The following is a 20,877-nucleotide window of genomic DNA, read 5'->3' on the forward strand; positions in this document are numbered from 1 at the left end:
GTAAGGCCAAGGACCTTTCCTTAAAAACTAGTAGCCATCTATAATCAAGCCTCTTGAAAAATACTTTCATATAAGCTGTAGATCGTGATTTTATTCGCTATGATATTTTAGGACTATTTTAAATTATTTCATAATATTTAGTATATAATAGTACTTCATTAACTTGTTACGGATTAGAATCTTTCTTAGCCAGTTGTTGAGAGAGGCATATATTTAAGAAATTTTGAACATCTCTCTTTTCTATTGAGTGTAAGTAAGATATGGATATGCCCATACCCAAACACATTTGTTGTATATTGTAATACTACATCTGTAAGGCCGACTGCACGAAGTTAGTTCCAAGAACTACTAAGGTTTAGGGATAGTAGTGGTTTGTTAAGGAAGTACAATTGCGTCCTTATTAAAGTGGCACTACTGTAAATACAAATTCCTTTTTTAGATTTATTTTACGTGAATTGTACTTATTACAGTTATATATTTGCCCTAACCTTAATATTGATGGAATATGTGAATATTATGAAATAAAATAAATTTCTTTTATGACAATTATGAAAATTAAATTAATGTTTATAAAAAGGTTATGATATTCTTTTAATATTATCTTAGTTGTAAGATTGTACATAGTGCCTGTTGACATAGTAAAATTATAATTGTGTATTTATAAATATGTCTTCGTGAATTATTGAATATATCTTTGAATTAAAGATAAATTTGAGTTGTTCATTGCCTTAAATATATATATAATAATTTAACTATATTACTATATTTGATATATCAATGCATGAGTAGATATTCAGAAATATTATCTCTGATTTAGAAATTCGTAATTATAGGATAAATATAAAACCGATTTATGATTGGTTAAAGAAACAAACAACGTACCAAACGGAGTTTGGGTTTAGAAAGAAGAACCAATCAAACAACGTGTTTTATATGATCGTGTTGTCCGTGAATGTCTACCTTATTTTAACTTTCTGCCTCTAACCTGAGGGACTGCAAGTAAACAATAATCAACAAAGCAGTATTGTAAAAAATCTATATATTAATTGTCCTTGTCAGTCTAAATATATAGTTAAATTCACAATGGTATATTTTTGTCAATATTCAATTATTTTTTATAGTGTTTCTATGATTTATCTCAAAGTAAGATAACCTCAAATATAATCGAGATTTTCTTCTTAGGATGTGTTTCTAATGATCCGACGAAAAAATATGACCATATTTACCGATGCCAAGGATAATACCACAGTTCTTGAACTTAAAAAAATTATAGAAGGTGAGGAATTCATAATTTACATATATTTAACTTCAGACAATCACATAATGACATTTCACAAGAGAAGGTTTAGTTACTCTTCTTTCTTCCGTTTATCTAAATTTTTATGAAATGTATGAACACCTGTCGATTTTGAATTAAAATAATTTAGGATCAAATAAAACTGCCTCATAGGTATATTGAAAATACCACCTGTGAATCAACAGCTGTTCAATAAGGACAATGTTCCAATGTCAGATAGTAAATTTTTATCTGATTATGGACTAACATCAGCAACTGCAAAACCACAATGTCCTGCATTAGTAGGATTAGCTGTGCGTCAAGAAAATGGTCAATTTGAAGCATTAGAGATGACACCATTTTCATTACCACCTGATTTACCAGATGTTATGAAATCTCAAGAAGCCAATGGACAAGAACAGTCACCTTGAAACATTGTGAAACAATTGATGATAAAGTGTTGAATTCAATACAATTTTATAATTGTCAAATATTTCCAAAAAGGCTAACAGCTTAAGCGAACATGATGTGAATATTAGGTACATACAACTTTATACAAATATTAAAAGTGTCCTGAGGCTTTTTAACTTTATTAAGTGAGATTACTATTAATTTTTGAGACTATTGTTAACTTTTTCGTTTTTGTTGTTTTCTTGTGAGCGATAATCAAGTGTCTTATACTTGATCATTTGACTGAAAAAGATAATAAAAAGTAAAATTTATAATCCAGTACTCCATTCAAGTTTATTACAATCTTTTATAGGTACGAAAATATTTCAACACTTTGTTATTATTGCCAAGATAGACCAAATACCTCAGTCACGTGTAATTTATGATTGTAGATTGTATTTTATCTTACAGTGTTTTAGAATATTTCCAGTCAAATCCACTCTTATTTGAATACATATTCTAGCTTATAAACTTCCATGAATTTTTTTATTAAGCTTGAAATACAGATGCCTCAAATTTTGTAAAATATATATAGCAATATTACTTATTACTTAAAGCGCAAAATTAAAAGATATTGATTGTAAAAACTTTGAAGATTAGGTTTGACAGTTACAGAATAGAAATTTGAAAATGTGATAAATTATAAATAGTGTACGTAATTTTAATGAATTGATTACATTTGATACATTACATCAAGTAAATAATCATTTTGGTATAAAATACAATACTTCTATCAATTATATTTTACTATACCATGATACCTTTTTAACTTTACTTACATATATTCGTTAATTTATTTATTTGAAGAATTGCATGTATATTTATTATATAGAATTATAAACTTAAAAAATTATATGCAGTTTATATGTAATGTATGAATACATTTAATGTATTCATAATATGAATGTTATATTAACACATTTAACATATAAAATGCTCTTAAATATATTGGGGTATCATTATTCAAAAATTACAATTTAATGCATTAAGTAGGTCTAAATTGCTTAAACTAAACTAACAATATTTTAAAAAAATTAAGATGTCACTATAGTGCAATAAGTTAATTTAATTACTGTTTTGTATACATTCAAGCAGGATGTTATTAAACAATGTTTAATACTGTAGGCAGTTTTAAGAGAATTTGAATAACAAGATGTTAACATTTATAAATATACCCTACTACAATGGTCGCCCATATAAATCTACATATCTTGGAATTAAAAATAATAAGTAATCAAGCATATAAACCAAGGCAGTTGATATCTACTTAAACATTTAACTTGCTATACATAAAACATATACATAACGTAACATAAACATGGAATCATAAAGTTTGTATGAAAGTATGCATGAATAGTTAAGCCAAGCAATTAACACATTCTACTTTAATAAACTGAATAAGGCACTATTTAATACATTTTTAATACACATATAATTTAAGTTTCCAAATACTGAACGTTTAAAATTTGTAGTGCCTTTTATAAAACAAACAATTTTTAACCATATAGGGATTAATGTAAAACGATAAACAACTATGTATTACTTCATAAAATCATCTTGATTTGTTATGTTCTTGCTCTCTTATTTCAATTGTCATATACAAGTTTAATATTTTGTCATTTACAAGTACTTAATTGTAGTAATATATATAGTTGTATAGACAATAGTAATTGTCATATACAAGTACAATGTTTACTTATAATTAATTTGAATAAATTTACTAATATCGCTCAATGGTACTTATACTTTAGAATAGACTTTCATTATTGTATAAACTATACTCTTTTTTTTTTATATATATATATTCACGTAATGTAGAATATGTAAACATTACTAATTATTTTTGTTTTTATTTAAGAACATTTCCATAATAAATTCTTTGTAATATTCTTTTTTACTTGGTATATAATGACCACCTTCATGTGTTATATTTGTCTTATTTATAAACATTTCACTAACCTCCTCTGCCATTTCTATAAAAAAAGAGGATATGAAACAGTTGTTAATTTTATTAATCTACTAAAAAATATCTTTTACCTGTTGGTATAATTTGATCAGTCTTCCCATAAATATGTAAAGAAGGTATGCTTATTTTTCCATCATAATATATTCCATGAGGTATACATAATGATTTGAATCCAGATATAATAATTGCAAACTCAAACTTTATCTGCAACACTACAAAATAATTAATAATATTTAATTTATATCCCATTGAATTAATTATATTTAATTTAATCCCATTTTATAATTACTATATTTGTTTAAGTGTATATTTAGACTTACAATTCTTTTGTTGCATAAAACAAAGTAGAGTAGCAAATGCTGCACCTTGTGAAAAGCCTAAAATGCCATCAAAAGGGCCAAATTTTTTAAATGCCTCTTCTATTACAACTATACTTTCTTCAAAACCTACAGCTAAATCGCTTGGAACAATTGCTTTAAATATGTGATCTTTCGTATTGAACCACCATCCATATGCTATAATATTGAAAATATTTATTTTCTAATTATAAATACATTAGTTATAAACACATCACTTTCAATATTTAATTTAATTCGTAAAATTCATAAAAAACAATACCATCTTCTTCTGTATCGATATAAAAGTTACTTGTCATTGGAACTTTATGTGGGGCTTTTAAAAATGTAAAATCAACCTGTTTTTTAAATCCTTTTCTTAAAGAGCCCAATTTTGTTTTAAAAATAACATCTGATTGAGCATATCCATGAATTGCAAGTATCTAAAATATATATAAATACATATATATAGATATATTATAAAGAATATTTTTATCTATATACATACATATATATATACTAATATTAATGATATTAATTTCTTACTCGCAACTTAGTTGTTGAATTATCCATAATGACATTAATAAATCATTTAATTAATATCAAATATGGGATATATATTTAATTATATATAGTTTTTATATATTTCTTATTAAGTTAAAAAGGTTATAAAACACGACTTTTTAAATGTTAATCGAAATGGTTAGAAACAATTTTATTTCATTCATAATAAAATAATTACAAATTAAAATGCTTTCCAAATAAATTTATTTGGTTGACTATATGTGACTATTGACTCTGGAAAATTATAGAAAAGAATATAATATATAACGAAGTTAGACAACATTCAAACGTTTAAAAACTAGATTAAGTTCAATTTAAACTATACAATCTAGTTAACTGATCAGTTACTGGCTTACTGACTGGTTCTGGTTTACTGACCACTAGCGGTTCAACAGCAAACGCACGTCCGACTGGCTGCTCAGGCGCAGATTCTCCCTGGCGCCGGCTCTGTTTCGGTTTAGACTGTCGGGCGGGAGTATCTGTGCTTTTCGTATGCTCAGATAAAATTGGCCGCTTTTTGTTACTATAGGATAATTAAATTGAATAAAATCTTTTGTTTTCATAATATTAATACTAAATTATATTTATTTTATCTATTACAACGGTTTTTAGTTCAAATGTGAAATAGTTTAATATTTTTTTAAAGTATGATATCGTTCGAAACAGTCGCCTTTATGCAGTGGAACATTGCAAAATTTACAAACAAAACATGTTCTGCTTCTTTTTTTTTGAACTGCACAAACTCTGCATTGTCTTTGGGGTTTTAGACTTCGACCGCTTGTTACTATATTTATAAGTTTATGTTTTCCATAATTCGACAGTCTTCCGGGATGATCTAATCTGGGTGCTCTCCTTGTGGGTTCGGAATTAGGTAGATTGTCATCTTGCTCCGTACAATTAGTTTCACCATCTTCTATCCATGAAACTGCGACTTTGTGCAAGAAATTCTTGTACGTAATATTTTTTCCGTTTAGGATTGTGTATACTCTAAATGAATTAAAAAGTGCACAGTTGATAAAAAACATTACAACCCGTTTAGTCCATTTTTTTGTTTTTCTAAAAATGGAATAATATGCTAGATATTGGTCCGCGCGATCTACGCCCTTCATATATTTATTATAATCTATGATTGAATTAGGCTTTTGTATTGGGACGTCTGATCTTTTACTTTTGCTTCTGGATTCCGTTAATTGTGCAGAATGTATAGTTGAGATCATATTGACATTTCTTCTGCCATTATTCCATACTTCTAACAAAATTTGATGATTCCTACGAAATTCGTACTGACCTCTTGAAAGTTGTATTGTTTTCAGTGATCGAGGAAGACCTCTATTTTTTCGAATGGTTCCGCACACTCGCACTTTATTTTTCAAGAGAATTCTAGCCATTTTTACACTGTTATAGTAGATATCTTGATAAATCTGGTGCCATATGTTCTTATACGGTTCAATAACCGCAGTGTCTTCTAATTTTTTGCCATCAGCAGCATACACATCAAAGTTACATACGTATCCTGTGACAGCTTCAGACAGTACTCTCACAAGTATTCCGTATTTTGTAATTTTTGCGGGATTATACGTTTTAATGGATAGCCTACCTCTCCACGGAATTATAGACTCATCCAAAGATAATTGTTGACAGGGTTTATATACATCGTTAAATTTTCGCCTAAAATAATCAATAACAGGCTGGATTTTAGCAAGCCTATGTGAATCGTGAGGAATGTTGTTATTGTTGCAAAAATGCCAGCTCTGCATTATTTGCACAAATCTGTTCCTGCTCATTACTTGTGAGAAAAATGGAGTTTCTATACTTGGATCAGTGGACCAATAGTCGTAAAGAACGTCCTTTTTTATTTGTCCCATTAGAACTATTAGCCCTAAAAACTTCTTCATTTCCGGTACCGTTATATCTGTCCATTTTTTCGCTTTTGATGGAATTTTATATTTTTCCATAACCTGATAATGATATCTGTTGGATTCCCTCACCAAGTGCTCGAAAAAGTCATTTCCAAAAAATAAATTGACATTGTCCGTCACACTTTCTGGGGAACTTGGCATAATTTTTAGGCCGGGGCTACCTTCGAAAGGTTCCAAAATTATTGCTTCGTCGTTCGTTGACCATATATCATCGTTATTTTCAACGTTATTTGCATTGTCTTCAACGTTATTTATCTCATCATCTTCTGAATCACTATATCTTGGTGGCAATACAGAACCTCGCTTCCGAATAATTGTATCACTGCCATCACTTTCGTCACCACTATTACTTCTTGAATAACTGTCAGGACAATCTGACAGATCATCTAAATAAAACTCTCCAATACCATTCTTTTCGTTCATCGCGAACGGTAAGTTTTTCGAATTGGTATAAAACTGTGGGAGCTTACACAGCAACGCAACTGACGCAACTGAGCAAGGTACCTTAGTACTAAATAACAAATATAATGAGAAAGATTGTTTATCGCCATGGCAACCGATTAACTATAGGTAGGCTATAGGTTGGTAAGCGTCGACGACAAAAAGCCGATTAATAGGTTATCGGTCGGTAAGCGTCGGCGGCAAAAACCCGATTAATCGGCTATCGGTCGGTAAAATGTTAAAAAATAAGAATATATAAGAAAATAATATCAATTTTATCAAAAATGTAATTTATGAACATTTAATTAATTTATGAAATTGTTTCAAATTTTATGTTAAGATTGCCTTAAACTAAATTAAAACACGGAGTAAATTAAAAATGATTTATTGATATTAAAGAAATCATAAATAAAACATGAGAAGTCATAAAGGTGCCATATTTCTTTTAAATATGAATTTTAATAATAAACTTTTTAAATAGTCTTTTACTGAAAATAAAATGGATATTAAGTATTCATTTTCTTTAAAAATGATCCCATTCATGTCAAAGAAACAATATTCTCTTATATCATTAAATAAAAGTATTATCTTTAAAAATAAGATAGGTACATAATTTACAATGATGTCCTTAATGAATTATTTAGATATGAATGTTTAAAGATCACTAAGATCTACAGCTTCAACTTGTGCACTAATATTTTCGTCATTTTGGCTATCTTCTTCAGTTTCTTCTTCAGTTGCTCTAGGAAAATCCAGCTTTGCCCATGACCCAAGTTCTGCTTTCTTTAATTTAATCTCTACTTTAGTAGGAAGCATATTGACACTGCTTTGTGTAATATCAACAATCTATAAGAATGAAATTTTACAGAAGTTAATATTTCGGAATTGTTTCAAAATATTATGTAAAGATTTTAAATACATACTCCTCTTAATTCTAAATCAAGATTATATCTAGAGTTTTCTTCTATGAAGAACAAATCTACAGTTAATCGTATAGGATTCAATTTAATAGATGATTGATCTGGTTGATATTTCTTAGCATAAACTGAAATTACAACAAATGTGCCTGTTTGATGCCAATCCATTCTGCATTTAGCCTTCTTACCAGTATTCTGAAAAATAATAAATTATTTTTTACATAGCAAAGTTATCACAATATTTAGATATAGTACTAAAATCTATACCATTGAAAGACATAAATAAAATATTTTCAAGATAAGAAGAAACATACTTTAGAAATCCATGTGTGCTTTCCTTGTGCACACCCTGGTTGTTCTAAAAATGTAGAGAAGTCTGTGGTTTTCTTTTGACAACAAGACCAATATTTCATTCCTTCGTGGAAGATAGGAACACCAGGATGATGATTACATACTTCATCATCAGAGGCAGGGCCATTGTATGTAGCCTTACATGAATTATTCTTGCAACTTTGTCCAATTTGAACTTTACTTTCACATATGTTTTGTGATATATTAGAAGTTAATCCTTTAATTTGTTCTAATAAAGCAGGTGACACATCTGGCATTAAATTGACTTGTGGGGTTTCAAAAGGAGGCCTTTCTAAAGCAGATCCATTGCTAAGAGGTTGAGCAATTACTTCAATTATTTCATTCCATTTTGATTTATCAACAACAGGCTTTTCTGGCTCTGCTGGTTTAATATTTGAATGATATGATTTCACACATCCCTTGATATTTAAAAATTCTGTAAAGTCTGTACATTTCTTATTACAACAAGACCAACCTTTATAGGCATCATGAAATACTGGATACCCAGAGTGGTAAATACAATCTCCTGAAAAGATGACAATAACAATAGTTGTAAAGCATTTTGCATGATAATATTTCTAACCTAACTATCAATAAGGAAAACAATTAACCTCTGAAACTATATTATATTTCCAAATTTTCTAATGTAGCTTAATATACCTTTAGTATAACATACCTTCCTTATTATCGTTCGGATCAAATTTTTTGCCACAGCCACGATTATAACAAGGCAATAAATTTTCTTCCTGCGACATTTTTAACTTTATCTTATTTTAACTTAGTTACACACGTTGTATAGGATCACAAATACGAGTACGTCAAGCGTATAAGTTACACCGAGTACACCGAGTAACTAGTACACACTGTAAACCTTTCTGTTTTTACAATTTCGAAAAACTTCTAGCATGTTCTAGAGAATCTCAACTTGTTTTTAAATAAACCATTTGTAGAAAAAATTAGAATCAATTGCAATCACACTATACAATACACATATTGCCATGAAAAATATAATAAGACAGATGGACTAACATTTATAACAATTATTATGCAGCTTTAGCAAATTAAAGAACAATTTTTGTCAAAAGATTACTTACATTGTTCAATATAAACCTCAATTTGTAGACAGTATTTCATCAATAAAAAATGTAATAAACATTCGAAATGTAATAAAATTGATTAATTAAATTTAAACATTGATTTTATTATCTTCTTCATGTGCATTGTATTACAGTCATTATTTATTTTTGTCAAATATGAAAGACATAATAAATTGACATTCAGCTTACTTACACTACTTTATTGACAAATTCTCTTCATATAAAAAAGTGATATCTTTCTTATATTTGAAACTTTACATAGTTACAATTGATCACCATTGAGTGAATACATTTCGAAATCAAGCAACAATTCTATGTATTCTATATTTTAAGAAAAACTGTTTGGAGTGTGTATCGAGATTTGAGAACGTAACATAAATAATGCGACCAATGCAATCTAATGTATAACGATAAAAAAATGCCTTTACTATGAATCATAATCTTTAAAGTATTATTTTAAGTGACTATTATAATAAATAAAATTCAATAATATGTGACATTTTTAACAAATATGGAACTTCAAAATATATTTCTAATATATTACGTTTTATTTACTGTACAAAACACATGTAAGTTTTTTTATCATATATCAAAAATTATATATTTAATTTTATAATACATTAAATTATTATGTATCTTATTTCCAACTTATACAATTTAATATAATATCCAAATAGTAAAATACGCTTTTTTAGATGGTCTTCATAGAAATTTAAAGTATTATGAAACTCTTCATATATCCCAATTGCAACATAACATTGTAAAACGGGGTATTCAGCATAGTTACCATCCTTATAATAAAATAAACGAATTAGAGTTTTACTCCCATGGACGATACTTTCGATTAATTTTAACACCAAGAAGAGAAGTTATCCATTCCAAATTTAAAGCATATGAAGTAAATGGTAATGGAGAAGAGAAGACTATACATTTAGGTAAAATAGTATCAATATTTATAAATATATTTTTTAAGTTTCTAGAATAAGTTTCATAAATGATTAATAACTTATTTTATTTAAGATCATGAAAGCTTTTATCATGGACGAGTATTTGGTGAAATTGACTCTCATGCACAAATGCATATTGACAATGGTGTTCTTACAGGCAGCATTACAATTTCCGATGAAACATTTCACATTGAGGCATGTAGATTAACATGTAGATTAACTTAAAGAATTAATCTTTAAGTGGTATATTTCAACATAGCTAATAGAATTTAAATTACAATTTATTTTTGTTATCTATTATAGCCATCTTGGAGACATCTTCCTCATTTAGGGAATGAAACAATGATTATTTATAAATCATCAGATGTTAAATTAAGTTGGGAACATTTTGAACATGGAGAAGGGCATACACATGGTGCTCCCAAAACTTGTGGATACGTAAAAGAGGAATTAGGTCAATTTACTGTCTTAAATGAGAATTATATTAGAGAGTATTATATATTTATATAAAATTTATATTGTAGACATTTCGGTAAATAATGAGGAAGAGAAAGGGGTAGAAGAAAAGTCTGATTCTAAATCACATGAACATTCCAGGGCAAAGAGACAGACAGAAACTTATGAATATACTCCAACAAAAACAAGATGTCCATTACTATTAGTTGCTGACTATCGTTTTTACCAAGAAATGGGTGCTAGCAGTACAAAAACTACAATTAATTATCTAGTAAATAGTTGCATTACTTAATACAAATATCAAATAATTTGTTTTAGATAATAATTTGTTTTTATATATGTTTTTAGATAAGTTTAATTGATAGAGTACATAAAATTTATAATGATACTTTATGGCAAGAAAGACAAGAACAAGATGGATTTAAAGGAATGGGCTTTGTCATTAAAAAGATTGTAGTTCATAGTGAACCAACTCGTGTAAGAGGTGGTGAGACACATTATAATATGGTTAGAGAAAAATGGGATGTTCGCACATTGCTTGAGGTAAAGCAATTCTTTATTTAAAATGTCATAATTTTAATTAATAATTGATTGGCTTATATAAATTGTACCTAGGTTTTTAGTCGAGAATATAGTCACAAAGATTTTTGTTTAGCTCATTTATTTACTGATCTTAAATTCGAAGGTGGTATATTAGGATTGGCATATGTTGGGTCACCTCGTAGAAACTCAGTAGGTGGAATTTGTACACCAGGTATATTAATGAATATTTTTTATCTATTTATAGACAAATCAATATAAACTTTAATGTTTCATTTTAAATGTTCCAGAATATTTCAAAAATGGTTACACATTATATCTCAATTCAGGTTTAAGTTCTAGTAGGAATCACTATGGACAAAGAGTTATCACAAGAGAAGCAGACTTAGTTACTGCACATGAATTTGGTCACAATTGGGGCTCTGAACATGATCCAGATATAACAGTAACTTTTTTAACTTATTTGTGATTTATCGAACAGTTTTAAAATAATTAGTCTAACAGAAATAGATTAATTCTCATACATTAAACAAATGATATTTTTAAATAGGAATGCAGTCCAAGTGCTAGTCAAGGAGGTTCATACTTAATGTATACGTATAGTGTTAGTGGATATGATGTGAATAACAAGGTACATCTAATTAATATAAAACCAGAATAATATGATGCTAAAAAAATATTTATCATTAATTATTTACGGGTTAGCGTTTTTCACCATGTAGTTTAAGATCTATTAGAAAAGTATTACAAGCAAAGTCAGGTCGCTGCTTTTCCGAGCCAGAAGAATCATTCTGTGGTAATTTACGGGTTGAAGGAGATGAAGAATGTGATGCAGGATTGCTTGGTACAGAAGATAATGATGCTTGTTGTGATAAAAATTGTAAACTTCGTAGAAGTCAAGGAGCAGTTTGTAGGTAATTATCCATTGTTATACAAATTTCTCTCTAATCTATTTTTTGTAGATTAAATATCTTTTCTACATATTTAATATTATATATCTTTCCAGTGATAAAAATTCACCTTGTTGTCAAAGCTGTGCATTCATGCCATTAGGTGTAAAATGTCGCGATGCACAATATGCTACATGCGAGCAAGAATCACGCTGTACAGGAGCATCTAGTGAATGTCCTAGATCTCCACCAATGAAGGATGGTACAGGTTGCCTTGAAAGAGGTCAATGCAGACTTGGAAAATGTGTACCATATTGTGAGACACAGGGTTTGCAGAGTTGCATGTGTGATACAAGTATGGTTTTTATATACTGCTACAAATAATAATCAAAGATATTATATCTCTATATCACATATTTATTTGTAGTTGGAGATGCATGTAAAAGATGCTGTCGAATGAGTTTAAATGAAACATGTTTCCCCATAGATCCACAAGATATTTTACCTGATGGAACACCATGTATTCAAGGCTTCTGTAATAAGGTATGATTGAAAAAATTTTAGTAATTTAAAAGGATCTTACTACACTTTGTACACGTAATTATAGAACCTATAAAATATTTCTAGGGTATTTGTGAAAAAACAATTCAAGATGTAGTAGAGCGATTTTGGGATATTATTGAGGACATAAACATTAACAAAGTTATGCGATTTTTAAAAGACAATATAGTAGGTGCTGTTATAATTATTACTGCCATTGTGTGGATTCCCACTAGCTGCGTTATTAGTTACATCGACCACAGACGAATTAAAGAAAGTGAAAAAAAGTGGCGTTGGAAGCACACAGATGAACTTATTCACCCAGATGAGCAAAGACAAATTATCCGTATTGGTGGACAACGGCAGAAGATACCCCAAGTTACGCAACAATCGTAAATGTCTTAGCTACGATTATTTCACCACGAACGTGAAAGTGTCGTGGTTTATAAAATTCTAGTCATAAATATCTTCAATTTTTATATTACAGATGGTTTTCATTCATTATGTAAATAAAGAATGTTTTTAACGTAAATGATATCAAAAATAAATTTAATAATATTAATAATTAAGCGAAAATTTTATCTACTTAACAGTAATATATGTATACTTATATAATTTTTTATTTATATATGTATATGTAAAATTTCCATTAGATTTTATTTATATATTGTAAAAGATACCAAAATAAATACCAAAATTTTTAACCAAATTGAATTTCGAAAACATAAAAGAGTATAATTTTTATTCGGATTGTCAATTTGAATGTCATGTTCATCTTTTCAAAAGCACGTGCTACAAATCGTATCGCTAACCTCTAAAATTTTGTTACGTGTAATTTTGGTAACGTATTTCCTCTGATACATGATACCCTGAACCTCATAATTGCATCAACGTACCAGCCGGTACCAAATAATTTGTGAAGTAGTGTTCAAATTTTCAGAAAAATGATAGAAAAACTTCCGGAAACGATTAATTTTCCAAAAGAAGAGGAGATCATTTTAGAATTGTGGAAAAAGTGTGATACTTTTCAAAACTCTTTGAGGTTGTCGAAAGGAAGACCAAAATATTCGTTTTACGATGGTCCACCGTTTGCCACGGGATTACCTCATTATGGGCACATACTTGCAGGAACAATAAAAGATATTGTGACAAGGTATGCTTATCAATCTGGTTATCACGTGGAAAGAAGATTTGGCTGGGATACTCATGGTTTACCTGTCGAATTTGAAATAGATAAAACATTAAATATAAAAGGTCCTGATGATGTTGCTAAAATGGGTATAGCGAACTATAATAAAGAATGTCGAAGCATTGTAATGAAATATGCAACAGAATGGGAAACGATTGTAGGTAGAATTGGCAGATGGATAGATTTCAAAAATGATTATAAAACATTATATCCTTGGTATATGGAATCCATTTGGTGGATTTTTAAAGAATTATACAATAAAGATCTTGTATACCAAGGTGTTAAAGTAATGCCTTTTTCTACGGGTTGTAACACTCCTTTATCTAATTTTGAGTCAGGGCAGAATTATAAAGATGTTGTTGATCCTTCTATAGTTGTATCATTTGCTATAGTAGATGAACCAGGTGTTTCTCTCCTTGCCTGGACTACTACTCCTTGGACTCTACCCAGCAACCTAGCACTTTGCTGTAATCCTACTTTTGAATATGTAGAAATTAAAGATCATTCATCTGGTAATGTTTATATTATATTAGAGTCAAGTTTAGAACTTGTTTATAAATCTAAAGATTCTTATACTATACAAGGTAAAAGGAAAGGATGTGATTTGAAAGGAAAGGTATATAATCCTCCTTTCCCATATTTTCAAAATCTAAGAGAGAAAGGTGCTTTTGTAGTATTAAATGATACATATGTCACAGCAGAGACTGGAACAGGTATTGTTCATCAAGCACCCTATTTTGGAGAAGATGATTATCGGTGTTGTTTGGAAGCTGGTGTCATAACAAAAGATCAGGAAATCGTATGCCCAATTGATAGTTGTGGATGTTTTGTAGAACCAGTACATGATTTTGTTGGAAAATATGTAAAAGATGCTGACAAGGATATCATTAAATATCTCCAGATAAATAAAAAATTAATTCATAGTAGTACTACTAAACACAGTTATCCATATTGCTGGAGATCTGATACACCACTAATATATAAAGCTGTACCCTCGTGGTTTATCAGGGTAGAAGCCATAAAAGATAGACTTATTACAGCAAATAGTAATACTTATTGGGTGCCAGATTATGTCAAAGATAAACGATTTGGTAATTGGTTAAGAGATGCTCGTGATTGGGCTATTAGTAGAAACCGATATTGGGGTAACCCAATTCCTTTATGGATTTCAGAAGATGGGCAAGAAATTGTATGTGTAGGAAGTATAGCAGAATTGGAGGAATTGACTAATACAAAAGTAACAGATATTCATAGAGAAAGTATAGATCATTTAACTATACCATCAAACCGACCAGGATGTCCACCTTTACGACGAGTACCTGAAGTATTTGACTGTTGGTTTGAATCTGGATCAATGCCATATGCACAAATGCATTATCCTTTTGAAAATCGGAAAGAATTTGAAGAGAATTTTCCAGCTGATTTTATTGGAGAAGGTATTGATCAAACTCGTGGATGGTTTTATACTTTATTAGTTATATCAACAGCTCTTTTTGGGAAAGCTCCATTTAAAAATTTAGTAGCAAATGGTTTGATACTTGCATCTGATGGACAAAAGATGTCTAAACGTAAAAAAAATTATCCAGATCCCGTGGGAATTGTTAATAAGTATGGAGGAGATGCCCTTCGTTTATACTTAATTAATTCTCCTGTTGTAAGAGCAGAAAATTTGCGTTTCAAGGAAGAAGGAGTTAGGGATATTATAAAAGATGTGTTCTTGCCTTGGTACAATGCATTTAGATTCTTAATGCAAAATATTGAAAGATTTGAAAGAGAAGAAAAAATTAATTTTATATATGATGAATCTAAAAAAATATGTTCGAATAATATAATGGATAGATGGATTTTATCTTTTACACAGACATTATTACAATTTTTTAAACAAGAAATGCATGCTTATAAGTTATATACTGTAGTACCTCACTTGATAAAATATATAGATAATCTTACCAACTGGTATGTAAGAATGAATAGGAAACGTATAAAGGGAGATGGTGGTTCAGCTGATTGCCAACAAGCTTTGACAACTTTGTTTTCTGTTCTTTATATAATGGTTCGCGTAAATGCGCCATTTACACCATTTTTAACAGAATTCATGTTCCAACGATTAGTTAAATTACTTTCAGTATCTAAAACTAACATGGATAGTGTTCATTATCAAATGATACCAGAATCTAATTTACAATTAATAGATGAAAAGATTGAAAAGGCTATATCTTATATGCAAACTATAATTGAACTAGGACGTGTTATCAGGGATAGGAAAACAATTCCTGTTAAATATCCATTACCAGGAATTGTAGTAATTCATCAAGATGCTGAAGTATTAAAAGAAATAGAATCTCTGAAATCATATATTCTAGAAGAACTTAATGTAAAAGAATTAACTGTTACTACAGATAAGGAGAAGTATGGTGTTAAATTGAGAGCAGAACCAGATCATAAAATACTTGGAGCCCGCCTTAAAGGAGAATTTAAATCTGTTACTCAAGCTATTAAAGAGCTTTCTGATGAAGAATTACAAATGTTTGTTGCGAAGAAAGAAATTACTGTCCAAGGTCATAAATTGGAAGAACAAGATTTACGACTGATGTTTAGTTTCACAGGACCAGCAGCTGAACAATTGTGTAAACAATATGAGGCTCATAGCGAAGGAAATATTTTAATATTGCTAGATGTTACTCCTGATGAAAGCATGCACAATGAAGGAGTGGCAAGAGAAGTAATCAATAGGATTCAAAAACTGAGAAAGAAAGCTCAATTAGTTCCATCAGATGAAGCCATTGCATATTATGAAATACAAGATCAAGATAGTAATTTGGCAAAAGTAATTATCACTCACAAAGATTTTATCGAAAATGCAACTAAAACTCCACAAGAGAATATATCAAAAATGTCAAATGATGCGAATGTAATTATAGAAGAAATGCAAAAGATTAAAGGCATTGACATGAAACTTGTCTTAGTAAAAACTAAAATAGACGAAATTGAAAACAACAAAATAAATGTGGAACCTTTTTTAAAATATGTAAACATTGAACTTATAGGTATAAAGCCAAGATTTGGAGCAACTAGCTGTGTAGGAACTGTATTGTTAGAAACTTCTAATTCATTAGTTCCTATTTCTTACAAACAATTAAAACACGAAATTGAGTTAATATTCGGTATTTATGATTGCGCTTATAATTTACACGTCGACAATAAACCAGTATCAGAGGAAACAAATATTTTATCATTACATAAACAAATAATAAAAGTAATGAAAATAGGTTTTACTGAAACTGAAACATCTACAGTATTAAAACAACCAGTTTGTAATTTTATTAATATCAATAGCACATTAGGGAAAGGTACTATTCTCCTGGAAAATCCAAAAGGAAATTTTTGTTTGAATAATACAATGTTAAAAGAACAATTAAATATCTTCTTTAATAAACTAAGTGTTTCTGAACCTATACCTAAAGTGCTAAACGATTTATGTGGGAAGACGCTACAATTAAGTTAACTTCTATTTAAAAGCGATTTTTCATTAATTATTTATCTTTTATTTACGTACCTCATTTTGAAAATGTTTTTCAAGGTTTAATAATTCCATTTAAATTTAAATTAAGGCTGGTACTAAATACATTATAAATCATACATTGCATATTTAAATATTAATTCTGGATTGGTGGTAACTTTATTCATGTATTATATTTATTTATTTTATATAAGACTTTATAACTTGTTCAGTTTTTGTAAAGAACAGTATGTAATTGCAACAATTTTATAATTAAGAAATAAACGATTATTATATCATAAACCATACAATATACAAATATACCTTTTTCTATTTAATTCATTTTTTAATATTATTAGATTCAAATGAAAAATAAATTTTTATTTACATAAAATCAATCAATAAACTATAAAATATACTCATGTGAGAAAACATCAAATAAATAACTATTTATTTCACATTTAATAAAAATCGTGATAGTACCACATAATTTGATTTTTCTATAAACTACTATAGTACAGTGTATTGCAAAAGTAACGATAAATCACTGTCTTCAATGACATCATTGTCCGAAAAAGTAACGAATTTTCTTTTCTGGAAGTAATATGAAGTGTATCTTCCAATAAGTTGCAATTATGATTGCTTATTATATTATGAGTTATGTATGTACACACTGTTAATGACTTTAATTTTTTTTTAACAATTCACGTAATGGTACTTAAAAAATGTTATCATTACAGGTAATTTTCATTCTAATGTTAGAAGTTTTGGAAGATTATAAAATTATAATGATTTTGTTCTAATAACTGTAATTTATAATAGTTACAAAGCATATTTAAGTTTAAGTCACATATAGATAATGTAAATTTTAAATTCAATAAAAAATATAACGAATGTATAAGTATATAATAAATTTTGCATTCAAAATGATATAGTGCCATTGCAATTATCGTTTATAATATTTATTATGACTAATTCAACAGTTCAATAACATTTATCGAAAATTAATTTCATAAATATGTCTATTTAAATGAACAGTTAGTAAAATAATAGTTAGTAAAATACTAATCGTCCAAATTTATTTAATGTTATATGTATATTTCCATTTATAATTGTGATATTTTATATAAACCCAAAGAAATTTTCTTATTAAATTAAATATATAAATAAAAATATTGAGCTTAATGCACATAAATTGATTTCAAATTTGAAATGCAACCATACTATCTAAGTATACCTCACCTCTTATTCATGTGAATTCTTTTATACATTGTTAAAAATCACAATAACTCTTCATGTTCTTCTTGATGTCAGGAACCAATGTGTTCAAATGATGTTACACTAAAAAACACATATCGACGTTTACAAAATCATGTTCCAAAGTAATATCTTGATCAGTTTCTTTCTTATAAGTTATAAGTTCACTCAATATTTCTCTTGTCTTGATTGAGAAAGATATTACTAACTAATGACATAATATTAAAGCTACTGACATTGCGAAAATTGCAGTGAGGGCATACAATGCGAGTGTAATACTCGCAGTAAAAAATTGAGCATAATGGTATCGGGAATACCAAGCAAAACCTAACATGACAGTCAAAATGATCACTAATGGTCTACTCAAATCCCATTCGTTATGTACTGAACTAATTCCTGTACCAACAGGAATCTCAGGAAATGATTGAGGATTAAAATATATTGATGACGAATTATCTAATGTTGATGCTTGAGATGGTACAGGATTTGGTCGTGGTTGATGAACCAAACAATGAACTACACAATTGTTATACAAGCCACATTTTTCCAATGTTTGACTATCAGGTTGCAATACTCGACCATTAAAAACTAAACGCACTAATTTTTGTGCATCAAGCTCCGTTTGAAAATGTCTCCTGAAAAATGTAAAAATTCATTATATATATTTCACTTATAAATATTTTTTAACATGAAAAATCTATTTAAAAAAAGAAATAATAGAAACCTCTTAAAATCCCCAAGTAATTCTTTCAGGCTACCAGTAACCATTTTTTGATCATCGTTTATAAACTTTAGTTTTATGCTAATTTCATTAGTGTCTGAAAGATTTTCACATTCATGTTCTATGGGTTCATTACACGTTGATGTTGATATACTTGTCTCTTTAGGAGGGTTTATTTTGGTTTGTTTTTTCAACTTTGTTGCACTATCATTAAATGAATCCATAGCTTCAATAAGTACTTCCTCTGTAGCTGTTGCTTCAGACATTCTATGTGTGTCAGGAGAAATTTCTCCATTTGTGTCTATTGTGACAGACAATAAATAGTTCTAATGTTTCTATTATGTTTTTAGAAGTATTTTTAAATATGACATATCACCTGCAATAGATGGTTCAGGACAACTTTGTGAAGTGCTATTACCATCATCTGTAATTGGTTCTATAGTTTCTTCTTCGGTTACCTCCAAATTTGGAGGTCGTGTAAATGAGCTTGCATTTTGATGAGTAGCTCTAAGCTCAGCAAGACGTGTGCGTGTTCGATGTATTACAAGTACTGTGCGTATTAATGGTTGATCTGTAATACTTGTGGAATACCAGGCAAGCCATCCTACTAAGAGCACAACCACAACAATGCAAAAATCTGTTACTTCATCTCCTACACCTTCGATCAGAGTCATTTCTATGATCTAAAATTAACCTGTATAAATAAATATAAATATATAATAACAAAAATATTAATACTATTACAGAAAGTGAAAAGATTAAATAATCATGAATGATTTATAGTGATTCATAATTCATCAAATATGTTTATAGTTGTTATATATATTATGTTTGTTACATGTCAATTGCAATTATAAAATATTACATATCAAAAATACTTAGAATTATATTATTCAACTTTCATACCACATAACAATAATGCTACTTCCTTAAAAATCTTTTCATGCATATATTGATAATGAACAAAAAAAAAATAACCCTGATTTCTCAGTTCAATGTCTTTAAGGTGAAATCGATATTATTTTTTCTACATAAGTTAATATATGGGAATAAAATTCCACAATAAAACGAGTAACACCTTGAACAATTATAATAAATTTGCATTACTTTTTCAATATTTTCTAGAGTAGTAAGCGAATGTTATTATACATTTTAAGGAAGTTTGAACATAGATAGTAATTTAGTAATTTCATACGGTTTACTTTATATCGTAAAGTAAAATTTCCGTTATCCCATATAATTCTTTGCCGTCTTTGCAAATCACTTATTCTTACCTCAATTTATACAAATTAGACAAAACAGAACAAAATTAAAGCTTCACCAAAACCACTTATAAAAATCTCATCTACAAACATCTGGAGATGACGTAGATAATTTATGACAACCAGCGACATATAAGAAGGCGCGAATTCTTTTAATTATTTCAAAATGATATATAATATATAAGGGTATAATTCGGAATTACTTTTTATATTCGTATAGAAATCAAAGTGATATAATAATATGTAACGAGTTACATCAT

At 28.6% G+C, this 20,877-nt stretch overlaps 6 protein-coding genes across 7 annotated transcripts; 3 read left to right on the forward strand and 3 right to left on the reverse strand.

The window, feature by feature from the left end:
• Positions 1-939: 939 nt before the first annotated feature.
• LOC117240409 (elongin-B) lies at positions 940-2,451 on the forward strand. Its single transcript, XM_033506456.1, has 3 exons — positions 940-1,086; positions 1,183-1,276; positions 1,451-2,451. The coding sequence occupies exons 1-3, from the start codon at positions 1,084-1,086 to the stop codon at positions 1,705-1,707; spliced, it is 354 nt and encodes a 117-aa protein (XP_033362347.1). The 5' UTR covers positions 940-1,083; the 3' UTR covers positions 1,708-2,451.
• A 1,073-nt stretch (positions 2,452-3,524) lies between these two features.
• On the reverse strand, positions 3,525-7,039 carry LOC117240408 (esterase CG5412). Of its 2 annotated transcripts, XM_033506454.1 has the most exons (6): positions 6,907-7,039; positions 4,970-5,053; positions 4,311-4,470; positions 4,013-4,207; positions 3,764-3,904; positions 3,525-3,699 (listed from the first exon to the last, which is right to left on the reverse strand). In XM_033506454.1, exons 1-6 carry the CDS (start codon positions 6,931-6,933, stop codon positions 3,560-3,562), a joined length of 747 nt encoding a protein of 248 aa, XP_033362345.1. In that variant the 5' UTR covers positions 6,934-7,039; the 3' UTR covers positions 3,525-3,559. The 2 variants fall into 2 exon arrangements, with proteins under 2 accessions (XP_033362345.1, XP_033362346.1); XM_033506455.1 differs by lacking the exons at positions 4,970-5,053; positions 6,907-7,039 and adding an exon at positions 4,574-4,943.
• A 456-nt stretch (positions 7,040-7,495) lies between these two features.
• On the reverse strand, positions 7,496-9,221 carry LOC117240414 (cysteine and histidine-rich domain-containing protein). The gene is made up of 4 exons (XM_033506460.1): positions 8,896-9,221; positions 8,183-8,745; positions 7,875-8,063; positions 7,496-7,797 (listed from the first exon to the last, which is right to left on the reverse strand). Exons 1-4 carry the CDS (start codon positions 8,972-8,974, stop codon positions 7,606-7,608), a joined length of 1,023 nt encoding a protein of 340 aa, XP_033362351.1. The 5' UTR covers positions 8,975-9,221; the 3' UTR covers positions 7,496-7,605.
• Positions 9,222-9,548: 327 nt separating this feature from the next.
• Positions 9,549-13,258, forward strand: LOC117240411 (ADAM 17-like protease). The gene is made up of 13 exons (XM_033506458.1): positions 9,549-9,885; positions 10,012-10,251; positions 10,337-10,458; positions 10,567-10,717; positions 10,788-10,990; positions 11,068-11,262; positions 11,335-11,473; positions 11,550-11,704; positions 11,810-11,890; positions 11,965-12,173; positions 12,266-12,504; positions 12,577-12,692; positions 12,777-13,258. The coding sequence occupies exons 1-13, from the start codon at positions 9,828-9,830 to the stop codon at positions 13,083-13,085; spliced, it is 2,217 nt and encodes a 738-aa protein (XP_033362349.1). The 5' UTR covers positions 9,549-9,827; the 3' UTR covers positions 13,086-13,258.
• Positions 13,259-13,478: 220 nt separating this feature from the next.
• On the forward strand, positions 13,479-17,680 carry LOC117240410 (isoleucine--tRNA ligase, cytoplasmic). Its single transcript, XM_033506457.1, has one exon. The coding sequence runs from the start codon at positions 13,634-13,636 to the stop codon at positions 17,381-17,383; it is 3,750 nt and encodes a 1,249-aa protein (XP_033362348.1). The 5' UTR covers positions 13,479-13,633; the 3' UTR covers positions 17,384-17,680.
• Positions 17,681-17,805: 125 nt separating this feature from the next.
• On the reverse strand, positions 17,806-20,749 carry LOC117240412 (transmembrane and ubiquitin-like domain-containing protein 1). The gene is made up of 4 exons (XM_033506459.1): positions 20,630-20,749; positions 19,732-20,049; positions 19,359-19,656; positions 17,806-19,269 (listed from the first exon to the last, which is right to left on the reverse strand). The coding sequence occupies exons 2-4, from the start codon at positions 20,027-20,029 to the stop codon at positions 18,843-18,845; spliced, it is 1,023 nt and encodes a 340-aa protein (XP_033362350.1). The 5' UTR covers positions 20,030-20,049; positions 20,630-20,749; the 3' UTR covers positions 17,806-18,842.
• Between the last annotated feature and the right edge of the window lie 128 nt (positions 20,750-20,877).

The sequence above is a fragment of the Bombus vosnesenskii genome, unplaced genomic scaffold, assembly GCF_011952255.1.
Source record: "Bombus vosnesenskii isolate JDL3184/JDL3185 unplaced genomic scaffold, Bvos_JDL3184-5_v1.1 scf7180000014621, whole genome shotgun sequence".
Classification (NCBI taxonomy): Eukaryota; Metazoa; Arthropoda; class Insecta; order Hymenoptera; family Apidae; genus Bombus; species Bombus vosnesenskii.